The 23,604-nt window shown below is 37.9% G+C and overlaps 1 gene segment (V, D, J or C); it reads left to right on the top strand.

The window, feature by feature from the left end:
• Positions 1-752: 752 nt before the first annotated feature.
• Positions 753-11,265, top strand: LOC116904285. The segment is given in 3 exon segments: positions 753-801; positions 1,183-1,512; positions 11,210-11,265. Coding segments are annotated over 3 exon segments (435 nt in total).
• Positions 11,266-23,604: the final 12,339 nt, after the last annotated feature.

The following is a 23,604-nucleotide window of genomic DNA, read 5'->3' as shown; positions in this document are numbered from 1 at the left end:
ATTCAGAGCCTGCTCCAACTGGAAATCCAGCCCATATACATACAGCTACCAAACCCAGACACTATTGGGGATAGCTGACAGGAGACTGATGTAGCTGTCTCCTTAGACACACTGCCAGAGAATGACTAATACAGAGGCAGACTCTCACAGCCAATCCTTCTACTGAGAACAGGGTCCCTATTGGAACCCCATAAGAACAATAATACTAACTCACCAGAGCTCCCAGAGACTAACCCACAATCAAAAGAGTACACATGGAAAGACCCAAGCTCCAGCTGTATATGTAGCAGAGGATGACCTTGGTGAGCAACAATGGGAGGAGAGCCCTTTGTCCTGCCAAGGCTGGACCCCCCAGTATAGGGGAATATCAGGGCTGGGAGGCAGGAAAAGGGGGTAGTTTAACGGGAACACCCTCACAGAAGAAGAGAAGAAGATGGAATAGGGGGTTTGTGGACAGGAAACCAGGAAAGGGAATAACATTTGAAATGTAAATATATTTTAAAAATCCAATAAAAATAGACTATCTTCATTGTTGAAGTGTTCCCCTCAGTAATCACATTTTGTTTTATTACTTTCTGTTCTTGAGTTATTTTCCCATTCAAGAAGCCCATGTCGGTTCTATGTATACTGTTATATAGACCAGAGCATTTGCATATTGCTCCCTAGAGAGGTCTTTGCCCCACTGGCCTGAGATAAAATCTCAACTGTTCTCCGGCCTTCACTGATCACTCTCCTAAGTTCACTTCCTCAAAATGGTGATTCCTGCCCAGTTCCTGTTTCTGCTAATGCTCTGGATCCAGGGTAAGGAGAGTGGAATGTGGAGGAGGAGAATGGGGATGGGTGGTGACCTGTGACTGCCTTTGGTTGCTGTTCATTTGTGATGGGACAGGTCACATTCTCCAGGATAGGAATGTGAGGTTTTGTTATATCCTAATTAGAAATTCCAGATGGAAGAGTAGCTGTGCTAAGATCAAGATTCTGACATAAATTTCAATGGAATGGTGTGGACTGTGATGTTTAGAACCTTCAAATGATTTCTTTTGTGAAAAAGCATTTGATATAAAATATTTTTAAATCTCAAAAACTGACAGGACCTCACCTGAAAGAAATAGCATAAAAGATTTTACAAAGATTATTCAAGAAGTTTGCAAGTGAGTTTACACTATTGTATTATAATTTCAGAAACCAGAGGAGATGTTGTGATGACCCAGACACCACCATCTTTGTCGGTTGCCATTGGACAATCAGTCTCCATCTCTTGCAAGTCAAGTCAGAGCCTCGTACACAGTGATGGAAAGACATATTTGAATTGGTTATTACAGAGTCCTGGCCGGTCTCCGAAGCGCCTAATCTATCAGGTGTCTAAGCTGGGCTCTGGAGTCCCTGATAGGTTCAGTGGCACTGGATCAGAGAAAGATTTTACACTTAAAATCAGCCGAGTAGAGGCTGAGGATTTGGGAGTTTATTACTGCCTGCAAGGTACATATCTTCCTCACACAGTGATACAGACCCTAACAAAAACTCCCTTGCCTGGGGTAGCCGACCTGACAATGTGATGCTTGACTGGAGAAGAGAAGAGCACTGTGTGTCTGTGTGAGAGGGAGGGTTGGGGAACCAGAATTGCTTCAGCTGAGGGCTCTAGCTTGACTCATCCTGTTGAATGGGTGGTTCAACTAGATTTCAACTACCACCAATTTCCAGTCCTTTTTTTTTAATCCACTTTGAGATTTATTTATGTTTCTTTCTCTTCTTTCTTTTGTACAACTCAAAATAGAATTTTTTTTGTATTTTTTTCCATCTTTATTAAATTGGGTATTTCTTATTTACATTTCAAATGGTATTCCCTTTCCAGGTCTCCAGGCCAACATCCCCCTAACCCCTCCGCTTCCCCTTCTATGTGGGTGTTCTTCTACCCATCCTCTCCCCATTACCACCCTCCCCCGAACAATCCCATTCAATAGGGGTCCAGCCTTGGCAGAGCCAAGGGCTTCCCATTCCACTGTTGCCCGTGCTAGGCTATTCATTGCTACCTATGAATTTGGAGCCCAGGGTCAATCCATGTATCGTCTTGGGTAGTGACTTAGTCCCTGGAAGCTCTGGTTGGTTGGCATTGTTGTTCATATGGAGTCTCCAGCCCCTTCAAGCTCTTTCAGTCCTTTCTTTGATTCCTTCAACTGGGGTCCGAGTGTCAGTTCAGTGGTTTGTTGCTGGCATTCGCCTATGTATTTCCCATATTCTGGCTGTGTCTCTCAGGAGAGATATACATCCTCTTCCTGTCAGCCTGCACCTCTTTGCTTCATCCATCTTATCTAGTTGCTGGCTGTATATGTATGAGAGACATGTGGGTGTGAGGAGCTGTCCAAGGAGCTGTCCTCACAGATGTGAGGAGCTGTCCTTACATACTCCGTTACAAGATGGCAACGCATCCGGAAGGCAGCACCTAGTAAAAAGAATGTCGCAGGCGCCTGGTAGCTTCCCTACTCAAAGGGACACGACGTTTTAGTGCGTCATCTGGCATAATTGGCAGCGACCAGTCAGAGAGTGACACGTCCTAGGCGAGGATAGTTTCCTATATAAGGGGCCGGTTATTCCTCACTTTCGGCGTCTCCGCATTGTAACTTATGCTCTCCCTCTCAAGATGCATTAAAGCTTTTCTGTAGTAGGATCCTGGGTGTGCCGCGTCGTTCCTGCTGGCGAGACGTAGCGCGGGACATGTGGGGCAGGCTCTAAATGGGCGTTCCTTCAGTCTGTGTTCTAAACTTTGCCTCCTTATCCCCTCCCAAGGGTATTCTTGTTCCCCTTTTAAAGGAGTGAAGCATCTGCATTTTTGTCTTCCTTCTTGAGTTTTATGTGTTCTGTGCATCTAGGGTAATTCGAGCATTTTTGCTAATATCCACTTATCAATCAGTGCATACCATGTATGATTTTCTGTGATTGTGTTACCTCACTCAGGATAATATTTTCCAATTCCATTATTTGCCTATGAATTTCATAAAGTCATTGTTTTTGATAGCTGAGTAATATTCCATTGTGTAGATGTACCACATTTTCTGTATCCATTTCTCTGTTGAAGGTCATCTGGGTTCTTTCCAGCTTCTGACTATTATAAATAAGGCTGCTATGAATATGGTAGAGCATGTGTCTTTGTTGTATGTTGGAGAATCTTTTGAGTATATGCCCAAGAGAGGTATAGCTGGGTCCTCAGGTAATGGAATGTCTAATTTTCTGAGGAACCTGATTTCCAGAATGGTTGTACCAGTCTGCAATCCCACCAACAATGGTGGAGTGTTCCTCTTTCTCCACATCCTCACCAGCATCTGCTGTCACCTGAGTTTTTTATTTTAGCCATTCTGACTGGTGTGAGGTGAAATCTCAGGTTGTTTTGATTTGCATTTCCGTTATGACTAAAGATGTTGAACATTTCTTTAGTTGTTTCTCAGCCATGCGGCATTCCTCAGCTGTGAATTCTTTGTTTAGCTCTGAGCCCCATTTTTTAATAGGGTTATTTGTCTTCCTGCTGTCTACATTTGTGAGTTCTTTGTATATTTTGGATATAAGCCCTCTATCAGTTGTAGGATTGGTAAAGATCTTTTCCCAATCTGTTGGTTGCCGGTTTGTCCTAACGACAGTGTTCTTTGCCTTACAGAAGCTTTGTAGCTTTATGTATGAGATCCCATTTGTCAATTCTTGATCTTAGAGTGTAAGCCAATGGTGTTTTTTCAGGAAATTTTCTCAAGTGCCCCTGTGTTCGAGATGCTTCCCCACTTTTTCTTCCATTAGTTTGAGTGTATCTGGTTTGATGTGGAGGTCTACAGTACTTCTTTTAATAGCTTTTGTATTGTCTCTGCATCAGGAGCAATTCGTGTCATTAATCCATCTGATATTTGATGATTTTAACTATTTTTATTTACTTTTTCGAGCTTCATTTTTGCTGTTTTTTAAAAAAATGAAGTATGTATGTTTGTTAAATTTACATTCAGATTTGTAAATGCTTAGATGTCTATAGATATGTTTTTTTCTTTCTATGTAGACTTAGGGGTATTATTTTAAATGTCTTTTATTATAATTGTGTAGATTTTATTTTTCAAAGGGATAATGTGACCGGAAATTCAGTATATTTCTTTAGAGATTTATTTTTACTTCCTTTTCAAGTTTCTTTGATCTTCATGTTGATATTGTGATTCTGGCCTAATTGCTGAGGGCTGGACTCGTGAATGGGTTCCATAGTGGTTATTAGGAGCAAGGGAATGTATGAGTAAAACTCTATGACTTCATTGCTTTGCAAGTCTAACTGATTAGCAATCAGAAAATGTCTTTATTTATACAGATTAAAAAACATTCATGGTTTCTAGAAGTACAGAACTTATCATTTTGTTCTGGGCATATATTTCTCATATGCCCAGGGTTCCAGGTTAAAACATGGGTAAAAGAAAAATTTATTATCATCAACTCCACATCCCATTTCTTAATTTCTACAAATCATTTTAGCTCAAGCAAGCAAGCAATCAAGTAAGCAAGCAAGCAAGAAAGCAAGCATGTTCTTTGACTGTCAGCACCTTGTGATTTCAAGATTCTTAGAATACAATTAGAATCTGATTCGGTCCATGTGAATCACCCTTGTTTATGCAGTATATTATTATTCTTTAATGGTGAATTATATTTGCAGATTTGCCTAATCCTGATAGTTTAGGCTTAGAAATTGTTGTAGTTGTTATTCGTAATCCTAAAATAATTTGTTCACTAAAATAATTGTTCTGTTTCTGCATTATTTAACATTTTAACAACCAGGTGTAAGTCATGACCAAGAAGGACAAATCCTAATTCTTTATTCTTCTTGCATTTCTTTATAATATTCTTGGATCATCTATACATCTATTATCTTTGTCACTCTAATAATGTAGCTGACTTCTCACTAGGGGCTTAGTATTTATGATCTTTTATTTTGTTGATTATAATTCTAAGAAATTCTACATACCTTATAAAAGGAGTTCAGTGCTATGATTTCTTTTCATTTGTCCTTTCCTACTGAACCTTTTCACCATCATCTGAGTTGAAACTATTCTAATTATTTTGTTTAATGAAATTCATTAGGGGGAGATAATAATCTGGAAGGCACAGAGAAGAGATCCAAGTAGGGTTAACTAAGGTACTACTTGAAAACAGGAGTAGTACATTTAGGACTTTTCTAGAGATATTCAGAAACAATTTTGTCAATGATTATGTTAACAGCCCCAAGAGTTTAACCGGCAGAGAATCAAATTGAAAGTAAAGAATATCATATCAACAAGCACAGAATTTGACTCAGATTGCTGGCACACTGTGAAAACAGCTATGCTGGCTTCATGATTTGCACTGTTAACCTAGGAAGTAGCTGTGTCACATAATTGTTGGTTCTACAAGTTTTATTCATGTTTTTCATAATTAAAGATGTTCTTGGAAGATGAACCAAGAATTAGGAGGAAAATGACACCCAGATCTATTGTAAAAAACAAAGAAGCTATATGAGACTATTTGGAAAAAAGGATGGATCTTTATAGAAAATTTGTCTTTAAATGTAGATTATATCACTGTTGATTGGTTTGCCCCCTATGGACCTTTAGGTTAGATAAGAACTGAAGATATAAATCAAACTGACAAAAAATTACCAACCAATGAGTTTTGATTTTAATGGATTACTGGAGTTTGACTATAACCAAGGGGAACATATCTGGGACTGTGAACAGTGTTTTACAGCAGAAAGTTCAAAGAGGAATTACTGAAGAGCCCAAGTGTGGCAGTCAGACAACCCACCAATTTGGATGTTATTCAAGTAACAAGTTGTGATTTGCTGATTGAAAGAAAAATACCTACAGATGCCCACTGGAGACAGCCCTGCATGGATGAGATTCTTTTATAAATATTTCACTGCTACCATTGTCAAACAAAACTGTTATGTTATCACTTGAAAATTGAAAGATTATGGCCTGAAAGTTAGAGTTTTATTTTCAGTCAAAAATTGGTTCCTGCCAAAACAAGTCACATGAACTCAAGTGCAGGAAACCAGGGAGAATCTGTTCCTAAATTGTGATCCACTGCTGTGAAAATGAAACTGTCCTATCTTAGGTCAAAAGAGGAGAATGGATTAAGTCACAGGTGCTGAAACACTTTCTTTTGAAATAGAAGAGGTCCTAATCACAGATAGGGGTTTCAACACGTGATTCCAAAACAAAAGATAAAAAAAATCTGTAGCACCAGGCACAGTGCATGAAAAACATATATTACAAATATGGGTTCCTGGTGTCTGAACCATGCCCTGAGCAGACATTTGGGTATGGGCACAGCTCACTGTACCCAGATGCCATGGGAGAGAGCTGATCTCCCATAAAGATGCTCTAACACCCAAGGGCCAAGGTGAGAGCCACTATCTCTCCACAATCCCCTGGCCCAACAGGAACCTCAGGAACAGTCTGGGACAGGTCCCTTCCAGTTTCTGCCTGCAACCAGGGGAATCTTTGCAATTCCCAGAATTTCTGAGAAAGAGACAGTTTTCTCACGAGTGACACACAGACTTTACGGGGCCCTCAGAAAGGCCAGTCAGAGACAGCAAGACCAGCTAACATCATGGATGATGAGTGAGATGGCAAGTGGAAAGGACAAATTCATAAACAACAGACATCAAGGCCACTTGGCATCATCTGAACACAGTTCATGGAACATAGCAAACACTGTATGCCCCAACACACTGGGAAAGCAAGATTCTGATATAAAATTACAAATCATGATGGTGTTAGAGGACACTTTGATGTAAGAAGGACAAAATAACTCCCTTAAAGGAATACAGGACAACACATGTAAACAGGTAGAAAAACAAAAGAGGAAACACAGATATTAACCAAACAGATTAAGGATTTGAACAAAATCATTCAGCCTGGAACTAAATGGAAATAGAAACAATAAAGAAATCACAAAAGGAGACAACACTGGAAATAGAAATCTTAGGAAAGATATCAGGAGTCATAGACATAAGTATGAACAACACAATACAAGACATAGAAGAGATAATCTCAGGGGCAGAAGATATCATAGAACACAGTGACACAACTGCCAAAGGAAATGCAAAACATAAAACAATCCTAATCCAAAACATGCAGGAAATCCAGGAAACAGTGATAAGATCAAAACTAAGGTTGATAGGTATAGAACAGAGCAAAGATTCTCAACTTAAAGAGATAGTAAATATCTTCAACAAAAATTATACTAGAAAAGTTTTCTTAACCTAAAGAAAAAGTTGCCCATGAGCATACAAGAAGCCCTCAGACCTACAAACAGATTGGACCAGAAAAAAATTTCATCCTGTCACATAAGAGTCAAAATACCAAATGCACAAAACAAAGAAAGAATAATAAAAGCAGTAGGGAAAATGTCAAGAAAAAAAAGGCAGACCTACAGAATCACACAAGACTTCTCAACAGAGACTGTGAAAGCTAAAAGATCCTGGGCAAATAACATATAGACCCTAAGAGAACACAGATGCCATCCCAGGCTACTATACCAAACAAAACTTTCAATTACAATAGCTAGAGAAACCATGATATTCCATGACAAACAAAAGGTACACAACAAATTTCACAGGAATCTACCCCTACAAAGGATACTAGATGGAAAACTCTAACACAATAAAGGAAAAATACACCTTTCAAAAGCCAGAAATTAACCTTCTATAAACTAACACCAAAAGAAGATAGTCACACAAACATAATTCCACTTCTAACAACAGAAATAACAGGAAGCATCAATCATTGGTCCCTAATATCTTTCAACATCAATGGATTCAATTCCCCAATAAAAAGACATAGCCTAACAGACTGGATACATAAAGAGGACCAAGCATTTTGCTGCATACAGGAAACACACTTCAGTGACAAAGCCAGATACTGCCTCAGAAACATAGGCTGAAAAACAGCTTTCCAAGCAAATGGTCCAAGGAAACAAGCTGGAGTACGTATTCGAATATGGAATAAAATCAGCTTTCAACCAAAAATTATAAAAAAAGAAATGTCTCTTCATATTTATAAAGGAAAAATCTACAAGGCTGAACTCTCATTTATAAATACCAAAACTCCAAATGCAAGGGCACCTACTACCATAAAAGAGACCTTACTAAAGCTCAAAGCACACATTGTACCTCATACAATAATAGTGGGAAACTTGAAAACCCACTCTCATCAATTGACCGATCATGAAAACAGAAACTGAACAAAAGACACAACAAAATTAAAAGAGATTATAAACCAAAGGTATTTAACAGTTATTTATAGAACACTTCATCCTAAAACAAAAGAATATACCTTCTTCTCAACACCTCATGGTACCTTCTCCAGAATTGTCCATATAATCAGTCACAAAACAGACCTCAAGATAGAAAAGAAGATTCAAATAATCCCATGCATCCTATAAGATCACCATGGACTAAGACTAGTCTTCAATAACAACAAAAACATGGCAGTTGCACACTGCTCTACTCAATGATATCTTGGTCAAGGAAGAAATAAAAAGTTAAAGACTTTTTAAATTTAATGAAGGCACAATATACCCAAACTTATGGGACACAATGAAATGAGTGCTAAGAGGAGAACTCATAGCTCTGAGTGCCTCTAAAATGAAACTGGAGAGAGCATATACTAGCAGCTTGACAGCTAAAAGCTCTAGAACAAAAAGAAGCAAATACATCCAAGAGGAGTAGCTGTCAGGAAATAATCAAACTCTATCAAATCAAAAATCAAAAAGAACTCTACACAGAATCAATAAAAACCAGGAACTGGTTCTTTGAGACAATCAACACGATAAATAAACTGTTAGCCAGACTAACCAGAGGGCACAGAGTATGTATCCAAATTATCAAAATCAGAAGTGAAGTGGGAGACATAACAAAAGCATCTGAGGAAATTAAAAATGTCACCAGATCCTACTACAAAATTTATATTCAAAAACTGGAAAATCTGGAGAAAATGTATTGAGACAAATATGAGGTATGGTAGTTAAATCAGGATCAGATATACCATCTAAACAGTCTCATAACTCTGGAAGAAATAGAAGCAGTCAATAAAATCTCCTAACCAAAAAAAAAAAAAGTCCAGGAACCGGATAGGTTTAGTAGTAATTCTATCGAGAAGCTTAAAAGAGCTAATATCAATACTCAGAAAACTATTCCACAAAAATAGAAACTGAAGGAACACTACCCATTCATTCTATGATACCTCAATTACACTTATACCTAAACCAAAGATGCAACAAAGAAAGAGTACTTCAGACCAATTTCCCTCATGAATATCGCTGCAAAAATACGGAATGAAATTTTCTTTATCCGAATCCAAGAACACATCAAATGATCATCTACCATGATCAATTAGTCTTTATCCCAGGGATGTAGGGGATGGTTCAATATATGGAAATCCATCAAAATATAATCCACTCTATAAACAAAATCAAAAACTCTACTCAAAAGATAAACAGGCTGAGAAAGAAAATAGGAAAATGATGCGCTTCATAATAGTCACAAATAATATAAAATATATTACGGTGACTCTAACAAAGCAAGTGAAATATCTGTATGACAAGAACTTCAAGTCTCTGAAGAAAAAACTTGAAGCACAACTCAGAAAATAGCAAGATCTCCCGTGCTCATGCATTTGCAGGATTAATATTTTAAAAATGGCTATCTTGCTAAAAGCAATCTACAGAGTCAATGCAATCCCCATCAAAATCCCAAGTAAATTCTCCATAGAGTTAGAAATAGCAACATGAAAATTTATTTGCAATGACAAAACCACAGGAGAGCTAAAACTATTTTCAAAAATAAAAGAACTTCTGCATGAATCAACATCCCTAACCTCCAGCTGTAATACAGAACAATAGTGATAAAAACTATATGGCATTAGTACAGAGACAGGCAGGTAGATCAATAGAATAGAATTGAAAACCAAATTGAACCCAAATACCTATGATCACTTGATCAAGAAAACCAAGATTTTCTTCAACAGAGGAATGGATATGGAAAATGTGGCACATTTACACATGGAATTCTACTCAGCTATTAAAAACAATGACTTCATAAAATTCTTAAGCAAATGGATAGAAGTTGAAAATATCATCTTGAGTGAGGTAAATCAATCACAAAAGAAGACACATGATATGCATTCACTGATCAGTGAATATTCGCCTCAAAGCTCAGAATACCCAAAATATAATTCCCAAACTACATGAAGCTCAAGAAGAAGGAAGACCAAAGTGTAAATTCTTCAGACATTTTTAGAAGGGGGAACAAAAATATTCACAGAAGGAAATAAAAAGACAAAGTGTGGATCAGAGACTGAAAGGCCATTCAGAGACTACCTCACACGGGGATGCATCTGATATACAGCCACCAAACCCAGACAATACTGTAGATGCCAGGAAGTGCATGATGACAGGAGCCTGATATAGCTCTGTGCTGAGAGGCTCTTCCACAGCCTTACAAATATAGAGAGGATGCTTGCAGCTAACCATTGAACTGAGAACAAGGTCCCCAATAGAGGAGTCAGAGAAATGTCTGAAGTAACTTAAGGTGTGTTCAACCCCATAAGAAGAACACAATACGAAACAACCAGAACCCCCCCCCAGAGCTCCCATGGACTAATTCACCATCCCAAGAGAACACAAGCATGGACCCATGGCTCCATCCACATATATAGCAGAGGATGAACTTGTCGGCCATCAATGGAGGAGAAGCACTTGGAACTGTCAAGGTTCGATGCCCCAGTGTAGGGTAATATCTGGGTGAGGATTTTGGAGGGAATGGGTGGGTGAGTGAGAACCCTCATAGAATTGGGTGGCAGGAGGAAGGTAGCAGGATTCTGGAAAGGAAACCAGGAAATGAGATAACATTTAAAATGTAAATAAAAATGCAATTAAAAAAAACCCACTAGAGTAAATTTAGACATCATGAAGCTACTAAGGTACTTAAATAAATAACATGGCATTGCAAGAATGATATGAAATGCTCCCAGTCTCTGCCTTGATTCAGTATACGAGGATAATTTATACACAAATGCAGCTGCAGTTCTTGTCAGAGTATAGAAGTAAGAGCTATGTTCTCATAATCCCTAGAGATGCCCCAGAAGTCTTTGTTGCTGCTGAATCATCCCTCACAGGCACTTTGTGGAACTGCTGCAAAGTTCTCACTCTTTTACTTCATCATGGAGGGCATCTGGTTCATATTGTGTTCTCATTCACCAAAACATCATGTGATCCCACAGGCACCCTAAGGCACAGAGGAATGTGGATCATTCACAGATTGGGAAAAAGGAGGAAAACCTGCAAAGGCCATGGACACTCTGACGTACTGCCCCCAAACTGTCTTTAAATGCAGGTAACAGCAACTGAAAAGAACCACATCTCAGAAAGTGTGCAAACCTCAGCTTGCAAAGATTCAGCCACTGGGACACTTCCAGGCTTTGTTGATGTTGAATGCAATTGAAGAATTACATTGAATACAATAGTATACACACTGAAAATTAAGTATAGCCTTCAGGTGCCAGTCGTTTTGAAAATTAAAGCAATCTAAAACAAATGAAGTAAATTAAACAATACTGTATGAACCTGTTCTAGGTCTCTCTAATCTGTCAGTTCAGGAACTCAAACCAAAATTCCTGTGGAGCCCATGTTAGAAAGAATATGAGGGGTTGGGGATTTAGCTCAGTGGTAGAGGCCGCTTGCCTGGAAGCGCAGGCCCTGTTGATCCCCAGCTCGAAAAAAAAAAAAGAAAGAAAGAATATGAGTATCCTGCAGACCAAAATATACCATTTATCTGTTAAGCTCTCCACCTGGAGCATAAGACTTCCACTCACTAACAACTTCTTTAATGTATGTCTGTAATGCACTATGCCTGGTGCTAAACACTTTTATTTTTTCCTGTACTAGTTGTGAATTGCAGGCAGAATTTCACACATGACTCAGACAAAATTTGTATTTTCTCCTTATAACTAAATAAACAATTTAATCACACTTCTATTAATTCCTGCTAACAAGAAGCAGGCAGCTTTTCAAACCAGGATTTTTACTCAAAATTCCCATGGAGCCCACATTAGAGAGAATGAGTATCTTGTAAGACTTATTAGTGCATTAAATTTATACCATCTATCTGTTAAGCTCTCTACCTGGAGTTTCAGACCACCACTCACTAGCAATTTTTATTTTATTTATTTTTTTACTTTAAAAGACACATTTTACTTCTTTTCTTCAAAGGAGACTTTTAAGGTGCGATGGTTTGCTCTACAGAAGCTACCAAGATGTGTGTCAGCTGTGGAAAGGTATGACCATAAAAGGCCACTTCCTTTTGCTCAAGAAGCAATTGCATCCATCATTACTTTGAAACCAAGCACTGGGCAATTTCCACCTTAGGGCTGTTTGGATTGGAAATTTCTTTTCACTTTAAACTCTTTTAGTTCCTTCTGCCTCTGATCCCTCTTCATTTTGATTCCACTTAAATCCCTAAAAATGGTACCACAATGTCTGTATTTGGGGAACCACATTAAAGTATCTTAGCATGGATCCTGAGACTCGCCATGAAAAAGGATGTTTTCCCAGTCCCCGTGCTTCAGAGAAATAAAAGAGCTCTCTGTTCAGATGCCATTTTCTCAATATGCTTGTATTGGGAGGGGTCAGGGGGTGTTATCGAAGCTGTAAAATTATAAAAAGTGGCTTTTTTTTACCCCCCACTTTCTTTTTTACCACAGTGCCCCCAAGATATCTGGTGGATATCTTAATCCTCAGTCATCAAAGCCTTTCACCTGCCTTTCCATCCCATATATATCACACTGATGATGGCCTCTCTCTGAGCTTGGCAACAATCTCTACCAGTCCAGTTGCCAAGGCAAGCTTCACCCCTGTCCAGAAAATACATCCCAGAGTTTTAGCCACCACACACTCACTTTTAAACTTAAATCACTATATGAAAGAACACACAACACAATAACTTCTGATCCAGTTTACACAAGATATAATGGTGCCCACCCAAACATACAAAGCCCCTACACATCCATCCCTTAAGAATATTCATGACAACCTGTAAATACAGAGTAAATCTTTATATCAGCCTCCGGTTCTCTTGGCAGCTTTCTCCCCTTCTGTTCCAAATCTCCTCCTCTTCCCTCAAAACTTGTCTCTCACCCATCCTCCTTCTTATCCATGACAGTCCTCGTTCTATCTTGTATCTGCCTTCCCTGTATGACATCATCCCACAGGGTTAATCTTGGATGGATGAATCCTGCTTACCTTCAGAGGGACTTGTACCCGAGAGGAATTTGCTCTGAAAATATGTCTTGGCACCTGGACATCAGTGCCCTCATTGAACCTGGATATATAGGATCGGCCATGGCTTTTTGAAAGTGGGTGAGAAATGCTGCATTGTAGCATGGCACTGTGTTTTATGGAAGACCTCCTTTCTTTTTTCTTTTTTTATTGATGTTTTTAAACTTTACATTTCAAATGTGATTCCTTTTCTGAGTTTCCCATCCATCCACCCTTAACATACCCTGTTTCCCCAAATTCTGAGAGGGTGTTCTCTCACGCATCCACCTGCCCTGTTTCCCTGTGCTGATATTCCCTGCTCTGGGGAGTCAAGCCTTGGCAGAACCAGGGCTTCTCCTCCAACTTGTTCCTTGTAAAGGTCATCCTCTGCTACTTATGAAGCTGGAGCCATGGATTTGTCCATGTGTACTCTTTGGATGGTTGTTTAGTCCCTGAGAACTCTGGTTAGTTGGTATTGCTGTTCTTATGGAGTTGCAAACCCCTTCCGCTCCTTCCATCCTTTCTCTAACTCCTCCAATAGGGACCTTATTCTTAGGTTAAGGCTTGGCTATGACAGTACATCTCTGTATTGCTCATGATCTGACAGAATATCTAAGGAGACAACTATAGCAGGCTTCTGTCAACATGTACCTCTTGGCATCTTCAAGAGTGACTGGGATTGGTGGTTGTATGTATATGGGCTGGATGCCCAAGTGGGGCAGACTCTGAATGGCCACTCCTTCAGACAACTCCAAACTTTGTTTCTATAGCTCCTATGAATATTTTTGTTCCCCCTTCTAAGCAGGACTGAAGCATCTGCACTTAGGTCATCCTTGTTCTTGAGCTTCATGTGGACTGTGGACTGTTTCTTGGGTAATTCGAGCTTTTGGGCTAATATCCACTTATCAGTGAGTGCATACTATGCATGTTTCTTCTGTGATTGGGCTACTCAGGATGATATTTGGTAGTTCCATACATTTGCCTAAGAATTTCTTGAACTCTTTGTTTGAATAGCTGAGTTGTATTCCATTGTGTAGATGTACCACATTTTTGGTATCCATTTCTCTGTAGAGGGTCATCTGGGTTCTTTGCAGCTTCTGGTTATTATAAATAAGGCTGCTACGAACATAGTGAAGTATATGTCCTTGTTACATGTTGGAGCAACTTTTGGGTATATGCCCAGAAGTAGTATAGCTGTGTTTTCAGGTAGTACTATGTCCTGTTTTCTGAGGAACCTCTAGAATGATTTGGGTATTAAAGCATTTTAGCGATATCAACAATGGAGGTGTTCCTCTTTCTCCGGATCCTCGCCAGCATGCTGTGCTGTCACCTGAGTTTTTTTGATCTTAGCCATTCTCCCTGGTGTGAGGTGGAATCTCAGGGGTTGTTTGGTTTGCATTTTCCTGATGACTAAGGATGTTGAAAATTTCCTTAGGAATTTCTCAGCCATTGGGTATTCCTCAGTTGAGAAATCTTTGTTTAGCTATGCACCCCATTTTTTAATAATATTATTTGGCTCCCCAAAGTCTTAATTCGTGAATTCCTTTAATATATTTAGTATTAGCTCCCTATCAGAAGTAGGATTGGTAAAGATCTTTTCCCAATCTGTTGGTTGTTATTTTGTCCTATTGACAGTGTCCTTTGCCTTACAGAAACTTTACAATTATTTGAAGTCCCATTATTCAATTCTTGATCTTAGAGTGCCCATGTGTTTGAGGCTTTTCCCTACTTTCTCTTCTTTTATTTTGACTATATCTCTTTTTTGTGAAAGTCATTGATCCCCTTGGACTTGAGCATTGTACAGAGCAAAAAAGAATGGATTCTAAATGAATTCTTCACATGCTGACTAACAGTTGACCAGCATCATTTGTTGAACTGCTATCTTTTTTTTTTCCACTGGATGGTTTTGCTCCTTTGTCAAAAGATCAAGTGACCCTAGGTGTGGGGTTCATTTCTTGTTTTAAATTCTATTCCATTGATCTACTTGCCTGGGTCTGAACCAATACCATATAGTTTTTATTATGATTGCTCTGTAGCTTGAGTTCAGGGATGATCATTCCCCTAGAAGTTCTTTTATTGTTCAGGATAGTTTTGGTTATTCTATGTTTCTTGTTATTACAGATGAATTTGCAAATTGCTCTAACTCTATAAAGAACTGAGTCAGAATTTTGATGGGGATTGCATTGAATCTGTAGATTGCTTTGGAAAATGGCCACTTCTGCTATATTAATCCTGCCAATCCAGGAGCAAGGGAAATCTTTCCATCTTCTGAGATCTTCTTCAACTTCTTTCTTCTGAGACTTGAAGTTCTTGTCTCCAATGGATATTTCACTTGCTTTAGAGTCTCCTGAGGCATTTGCATTAGTTGAGACGCCTTGTAGTGTGTCATTTCCATAATTTTTTTCTTAGCCTGTTTATCCTTTGAGCAGAGGAAGGCTACTGACCTGTTTGAGTTAATTTTATAGCCAGCCACTTTGCTGAAGTTCTTTATCAGGTATAGAAGTTCTCTGGTGGATTTTCTGAGGTCACTTAAGTATACTACCATACCATCTGGAAATAGTAATAGTTTGACTTCTTCCTTTCCAATTTGTATCCTTTGAACTCTTTTTGTTGTCAGATTACTCAACTGGGACTGAATAAATAGGGAGAATGTGGCAGGCTTGACTAGTCCCTGGTTTTAGTGGGAATGCTTCAAGTTTCTCTCCATTTAGTTTGATGTGGCTACTGCTTTACTGTATGTTGCTTTTACTGTATTTAGGTATGACCCTTGAATTATTGGTATTTCCAGGACTTTTATCAAGAAGGGGTGTTGAATTGTGTCAATTGTTTTCTCGGCATCTAATGAGATGATCATGTAGATTTTTTTTCTTTGATTTTGTTTATATAGTGTATTACTTTGATTGATTTCCATGCATTGAACCATTCCTACATACCTGGGATGAAGCCTACCTAATCATGATGAACAATTCCTCTGATATAATCTTTGATTTGGTTTGAGAGAATTTTATTGTGTAATTTTGCATTGAAATTCATGAGGGAAATTGTTCTGAAGTTTTCTTTGTTGGGTCTTTGTTTGGTTTAGGTATAAGTGTTATTGTGACTTCATAGAACGATGGGGGAGTGTTCCTTCAGATTCTGTTTTCTGGAATAGTTTTCAGAGTATTGGTATGAAGATCTGAAAGAATTCAGCACTAATCCCATCTGTTCCTGGGCCTTTTGGGGGGTGGTGCTGGAAGACTTTTAATGACTGCTTCTACTTCTTTAGGAGTTATGAGACTGTTTAATGGTTTATCTGATCCTGATTAACTTTGGTACCTGGTATCTGTCTAGAGTAGTGTTCATTACACCCAGATTTTCCAGTTTTGTTGAATATAAGCTTTTTTAGTAGGGTCAGATGATTTTATGAATATCCTTAGTTTCTGTTGTTATATCTTCCTTTTATTTTCTGATTTTCTTAATTTGGATACTGCCTCTATGCCATCTTGATAGTCTGACTAAAGGTTTATATATCATGTTGATTATCTCAAAGAACAAGCTCCTGCTTTTGTTGATTCTTTGCATAGTTCTTTTTTATTCTACTTTGTTGATTTCTGTCCTGAGTTTATTTCCTGCCTTCTCTTACACGTATTTGCTTTTTGTTTGTTCTAGAGCTCTTGGCTGTCAGGCCTGCTAGTGTATGTTCTCTTTTGGTGGCACTCAGAGCTATGAGTTTTAATGTAGCACTCCTTTCATTTGTGTCCCATAAGTTTGGTAGGTTGTGACTTCATTTTCATTAAATTCTAGGAAGTCTTCAATTATTTCTTTATTTCTTCCTTGACCAAGTTATTGTTGAGTAGAGCATTGGGCAGCTTCCCAGTGCATTTAGGCTTTCTGATGTTTTTGTTGTTATTGAAAATTAGTCTTAGTCTATGGTGATGTGGTAGGATGCATGAGATTATTTCAATCTTCTTTATCTGTTGAGGCCGGTTTTGTAACTGATTGATTATATGGATAATTCTGGAGAAGGTACGATGAGGTGTATTCTTTTGTTTCAGTAAAAAAGGTTCTATAAATATCTGTCAAATCCATTTGGTTCATAACTTCTGTTAATTTCACTGTTTCTCTTTTCAGTTTCTGTTTCCATGATCTATCAATTGATTAGAGTGGGTTTTGAAGTCTCCTACTCTTACTGTGTAAGGTACAATGTATACTTTGAGCTTTAGTAAGGTTTCTTGTATGAATGCAGGTGTCCTTGCATTTGGAGCATAGATATACAGAACTGAGAGTTCATCTTGGTAGATTTTTCCTTTGATAAATATGAAGAGTCATTTCTTTTTGATAACTTTTGTTTGAAAGATGATTTTATTCCATATCAGAATGCCTACTCCAGCTTCTTTCTTTGGACCATTTGCTTGGAAAACTGTTTTTGCAGCCTATGTCTTTGAGAAAGTGTCTGGCTTTGTCACTGATGTGTGTATGTTTTCCTGTACATGAAAATGCTTGGTCCTCTTAAGTTATCCAGTCTGTTAGGCTATGTCTTTTTATTTGGGGAATTCAATCCATTGACATTTAAAGTTATTGGGGACAATTGATTGTTGTTTCCTGTTATCTTTGTTGTTAGAGGTGGAATTATGTTTGTGTGGCTATCTACTTTTTGGTTAGTTGATAGAAGATTACTTTCTTGCTTTTTCTAGGGTGTATTTCCCTCCTTGTGTTGAACTTTTCCATCTCTTTTCCTTTGTAGGGCTGGATTTGTACAAATATATTGTGTAGATTTTGTTTTGTGATGGAATGTCTTGGTTTCACTAGCTATGGTAATTGAAAGTTTGGCTGGGTACAGTACCATGAGCTAGTATGTGTGTTCTCTTAAGGTCTGTATGTTATCTGCCCAGGATCTTCTAGCTTTCATAGACTCTGTTGAGAAGTCTGGTGTGATTCTGTAGGTCTGCCTTTATATGTTACTTTACCTTTTTCCCCTTACTGCTTTTAATATTCATTCTTTTGTTTTTTTTTGTGCCTTTGGTGTTTGACTCTTAAATGACAATAGGGAATTTCATTCTGTTCCACTATAAATCTATATAACACTACTGAGAAACCAACTTTCTCCCAGAAGGATCTAAACAGAGAGTCATGTCAAAGAGTCAGCTCAGGGAAGGCCCAGAAACCAGAATCTCTCTCAACTTCTACTCAGTTCACATGTCTGGTGTGGGCTCTATAGGTTTCTCTCTGAACAGGAATTTGAGCAAGAGGTGTGGCTTTCACCTGTATCTGTTAGCACTTTATGGGAATCAGTTCCTCACCACAGGTCCCGGGGTACAGGAACTGTGGCACAGGGTCTGCTCAGTAACTGTAAGGCAATTTTTATAATATTTAGCTACTATAACACTCTTGGTTTATGTTTTTTCTTAGTTCTGAATCATGGGTGAAATTACTCACATGGTTGAGACACCTCTGTACTAAAATTTATTTAAAAGTAAGTAACCCACTCTTTGATTCATTGCCTATACTTCTCTTTGACCTAGAGTAGCCTGTTTTTTCTTTTCACAGTAGGGGATTTCAGTCATGAGCAGACTTCCCTTTATTCCTGCACTTGAGTTCATAGGATCAGTGTAATAAGGTACCCAACTTTTGATACAGGAATATAGTACTCCTGTCTTTTAGGCTGATAATCTTCAATATCAGTGAGTTCTTGTATAACACGTTTGATTGACAAAGGATGGCAGTAAATATTTAAAAGAATCTGCATCATGCTATTACTGTCTCCTAATAATGACCATCATCTGCAGCATTTTCTATCTCAATCAGCAAAAGCATCTCAACAGACTTGCTAAGCTTCAAATTCCAATACTAGGTGATCAGGTAATTTCTCTGGCGCTTAGAACTGCCCCATGCAATTCTCTTCTATTAAACACTGTTCACAGTCCCAGCATCTGCCTCCTGTAGGTTACAGCAGTCACACCCCCAGAAATCCCTTAAAAATCAAAACTCAATAAGCTGGTAATTTTTCAATCAGATTATATATAATAAGTTCACTTTCGATTAAATGTGTCTGCATAAACTCTAAACCAATGAGGTAATGATATAAAGCTTCCCACATAGTTCACACAAATTTCCTATAAAAGGATCCATCCCTATGAAATATTCATGTAGGCCCTTTTAAGATACACACAACTCTGGGTGGTCCTTTTCCTCCTCCATCTTGGTTCTTTTCCAGGAATATCTTTAATTATGAAAAACATCAATATAAGTTGTAGAACTAACAATTATGTGGCATGAAGCCATTTCCTAAATAACAGTGCAGATCCATGAGGCCAGAGAAGCTGAGCCACAGTGAGCCAGCAAAGTTGTTTTCACTCTCTGTGATTGCTGACCTGAGACCCTTTACTATCGAAAGGCTTGAAACCTGCATGTTACACCTGGAGGCTATTAGCAAAAACTATTCAGACCAGGCTTCCTCAAGACAAATGGTTTGAATTTCACTAGAATCTCTCCTGAGAGACACGGCCAGAATACAGCAAATACAGAAGCAAATGCCAGCATTAAACCATCGAACTGAGAATGGACCCCATTGAAGGAATCTTAGAAAGGACCAAAAAGAGCGAAGGGCTTGAGACCTCCCTACTGAACAACAATGCCAACCAAACTAGAGCTTCTAGGGACTAGCCATCACCCAAAGGCTAACCATGGACTGACCCTTGGCTCCAACCTCATAGTTAAAAAATGAATAGCCCAGTAAGAGCACCAGTGGAAGGAAGCTTTGGTCCTGCTAGGCCTGGAACCCCCAGTAAACATAATTTGGGGAGGGCGATATTGGGAGGATGGGAGGGGAACACCCCACAGAGAGAAGGGATTGGGGGATGTTGGCGGGAAAACCAGGAAAGGAATAACAATCAGAAAAATGTAGAAATAACGTTAGAGTTACTAAAGATGAAAAAATTAAATAAATTTGCATTAAAAGAAAAAAGAAAAATCCCAAAATATGACTCCTGTTCTATAAAGAGTACCCCTTAGTTGACCCTGCTTCTAGAATCTTCTCTATGCAACCCCCAATATTGGTTTCTGTGTCCTTGGAATTTCATTATTAAACAAAATAATTAGAATACTTTCAATAAAGTAGAGGTTGCACCAGGTAAAGTAGACAGGATAAATGAAAAAAAATCAAAGTACGAAATTCCACCTTTACAAGATGTGGAATTTCTAAGATTCTTACCTTGAAAAAGCAATGCATGCCTAAGTCCCTAGTTAAGAACTCAGTGAACAAGACCTAGAATGACCAATATAATATAATATCATGTATATATGATTCAAGAAATGACCTAAAAGAATACAAGAAGAATACACAGTATGTATATGTCTTAGAAAACGACTTTACCACTTATGGTTTTTATATGTAAATTAATGCAGAAACAGGAACAAATTATTTAAGTGAACAAAATTCTTTTAGAGATTATGAATAACTTATCCACATGTGCAAAGCTGAGATTATCAGGATTAAACAAATCATAAATAGTTCCATAATTAAAAGAATTATCTTCTTACTACAATTAGTTAAATAGGAGCCAATTCACATGACTGAATCAATTCCTAATTGTATTGTAAAGAATCTTAAAACTAGCTCTGACAGCCAAAGAACATGTACACTTGCTTGGCTCTTACTTATTTTTACTTCTTATAATTGCTTGCTATGAGCTAAGTGATTTGTAGAATTTTTAAGAGGAATTTGGGATGTGACTGATAGTGGCAAGTTATTTTTTTAATCATGTTTTTAACCTGGAACCTGGGCCATGTAGAAATATATGCCCAGGAAAGCATCTGATCTGTATTTCTAGGAAGCCATGAATGCTTTTGAATCTCTGTATAAAATTTTGCAATTGTTAGTCAGTTAGACTTTAAAAGCTGTCCAAGGTCTTAGAGTTTTACTCATCCACTCGCCCTTTGTTCCTATGTAACCATATGGAACCCATTCATGAGGCCAACCATCAGCAATTATGCCAGAATCATAAGTATCAACATGAAGACTAAAAAATGAAAAGTAAAAAATAAATCCCTAAGCAAATGTACTGAATATCTGGTTACATTATCCCTTGGAATAATAAAATCTACACAATTGTTTTAAAGACATTTAAATAATACTCCCAGGTCTACATAGAGAGAAAAAGCATATCTATAGACATTTAAACTTTTACCAAATTGAATAATTTATTTCAAACATACATACTTCATTAAAAAAGCAACAAAATGAAGCTCAAAAGAAGTAATGAAAATTAGTTAAAATCATCAAAAACCAGCTAGATTTAATGACATGAATATCTCCTGGTGCAGAAAAAAAATATCAAGGCTATTAAAAAGAAGGACATAAATTGGTGACAGTTGAGATCTAGTCAAACCACTCATCCAGGATGAGTCTTGCTAGAAACTCCTCACTGAGATTATTCAAGTCTCACACATCCCTCTCACACACACACAGTGCTCTTCTCTTCTCAGTCAAGGCATTGTTGGCAGGTGGCCTGCCCCAGGCAAGAGAGTTTTTGTTAGGGTCTGTATCACTGTGGGAGGGAAAATGTATATTTAACGGCATGATAAGCTAAACTCCAAATCCTCAGCCCCTCTACTCTACTGAGGTTTTTAAGTACCAAATCTTTCTCTGATCCAGTGCCCACTGAACCTGTCAGGGACTCCAGAGCCCAGAATTCTAGACACCTGATAGATTAGTAACCCGAGGAGATTGGCTTGGGACTCTGTAATAACCAAAACAAATGTCTTTCCATCCACTATATCAGGGCTCTGACTTGACTTGCAAGAGATGAGACTGATTGTCAATAGCAACGACAAAGGCAGTGGTGTCCTGGGTCATCACAACATCTCACCCGGCTTCTGGGTATAATACTAATAGTGTAAACTCACTTATAAAACTTATTGAATAATCTTTGTAAAATTTTTATGTTATTTCAGGTGAGATCCTGGCAGTTTTTGAGATTTTAAAATATTTTATATCAAATGCTTTATCACAAAAGAAGTCATTTAAAGGTTTACACAAACACCAGAGTCCACCACTCCATGAAATCTAAGTCAGAATCTTGATCTTTAACACAGCTACTCTTCCATGGAATTTCCTAATTAGATATAACAAAACCTCACATTTCCATCCTGGAGAATGTGACCGTCCCATCCTGAATAACAGCAACCAAAAGGCAGTCAGGTCACCACCCATTCCTGTGTCCTCTTTCACATTCCTCTCCTTACCCTGGATCCAGAGCATTAGCAAAACAGGAACTGGACACAACATCATTTTTGAGGAAAAGTGAACTTAGGAAGTGATCAGTGAAGCCAAGAGCACAGTTGAGATTTTATCTCAGGCCAGTGGGGCAAAGACCTCTCTAGGGAGCAATATGCAAATGCTCTGGTCTATGTAACAGTATATACATAGAAGCAACAGTTATATGGTCTTCTTGAATGTGAAAATAACTCAAGAACAGAAAATAATAAAACAAAATGTGGTTACTGAGGGGAAATAGTAGGATGTTAAAGGAGTGTCAATGTAGTTCAAATCACTTATTAAATATGGATCACCTTTTTAGTCTTTCTGTGTAAAGTAGAAATTTACTGAAATTGAGTCTCCTATATACACATGGCTAAATTTGCAGAGAATAGGAGAATATACTTACATACACGGACTAGTTATCATCAGGGAATGAACTGAGCTCCCAGGTCCCTAATGTTCCATAGTCTCCCTAGTGCATTTGCAGAATACAAGCAAATCATTTAACTCTCTCTTGAGCTTATTGACTGTACTCTGTATTAGAAAGTATACTTTTTTATAATCATCCATTATTAAAGGATATGTAATTCAAAAGATGTATACTATAATCATTACAGGCTTACTTTATACATTCACAAAAATGCATAACTTCGGTATCAATATGCCTGTAGATGAACTATAAACACTATTTTCCTATTATTTAAATTTTTTTGATCAATTGCTCTTGCTCTTACATATCAGACAATCTCTGAACTTTGATGGTTCAGAATTGTATATTTTATCTCTATTTCATTTCTCAAATTTCATTTGAATGAAATCATATAGTACATGTCCTTGAGTGAATTAATTTTCACATTGTAACTGCTTTTTTAAAGATTCACTCATATTCTTTAAATAAGTAAATAAATTAATAAAATACATCAATAAACAAATTTTCTCTGTTCCTGGATCGTCTGGTAATAATGTTTATTCTTTTTACTTTGAATAGTTATGAATAAAGATACTATGTTTTTATCAGATTATACATGAATGTACATCTTTATCTTGGGCAGATTCATGGG

The sequence above is a fragment of the Rattus rattus genome, chromosome 6 (assembly GCF_011064425.1).
Source record: "Rattus rattus isolate New Zealand chromosome 6, Rrattus_CSIRO_v1, whole genome shotgun sequence".
NCBI classification, from domain to species: Eukaryota; Metazoa; Chordata; class Mammalia; order Rodentia; family Muridae; genus Rattus; species Rattus rattus.
The sequence above is the reverse complement of the archived record's forward strand: the minus strand, read 5'-3'. Positions and strand labels throughout refer to the sequence as shown.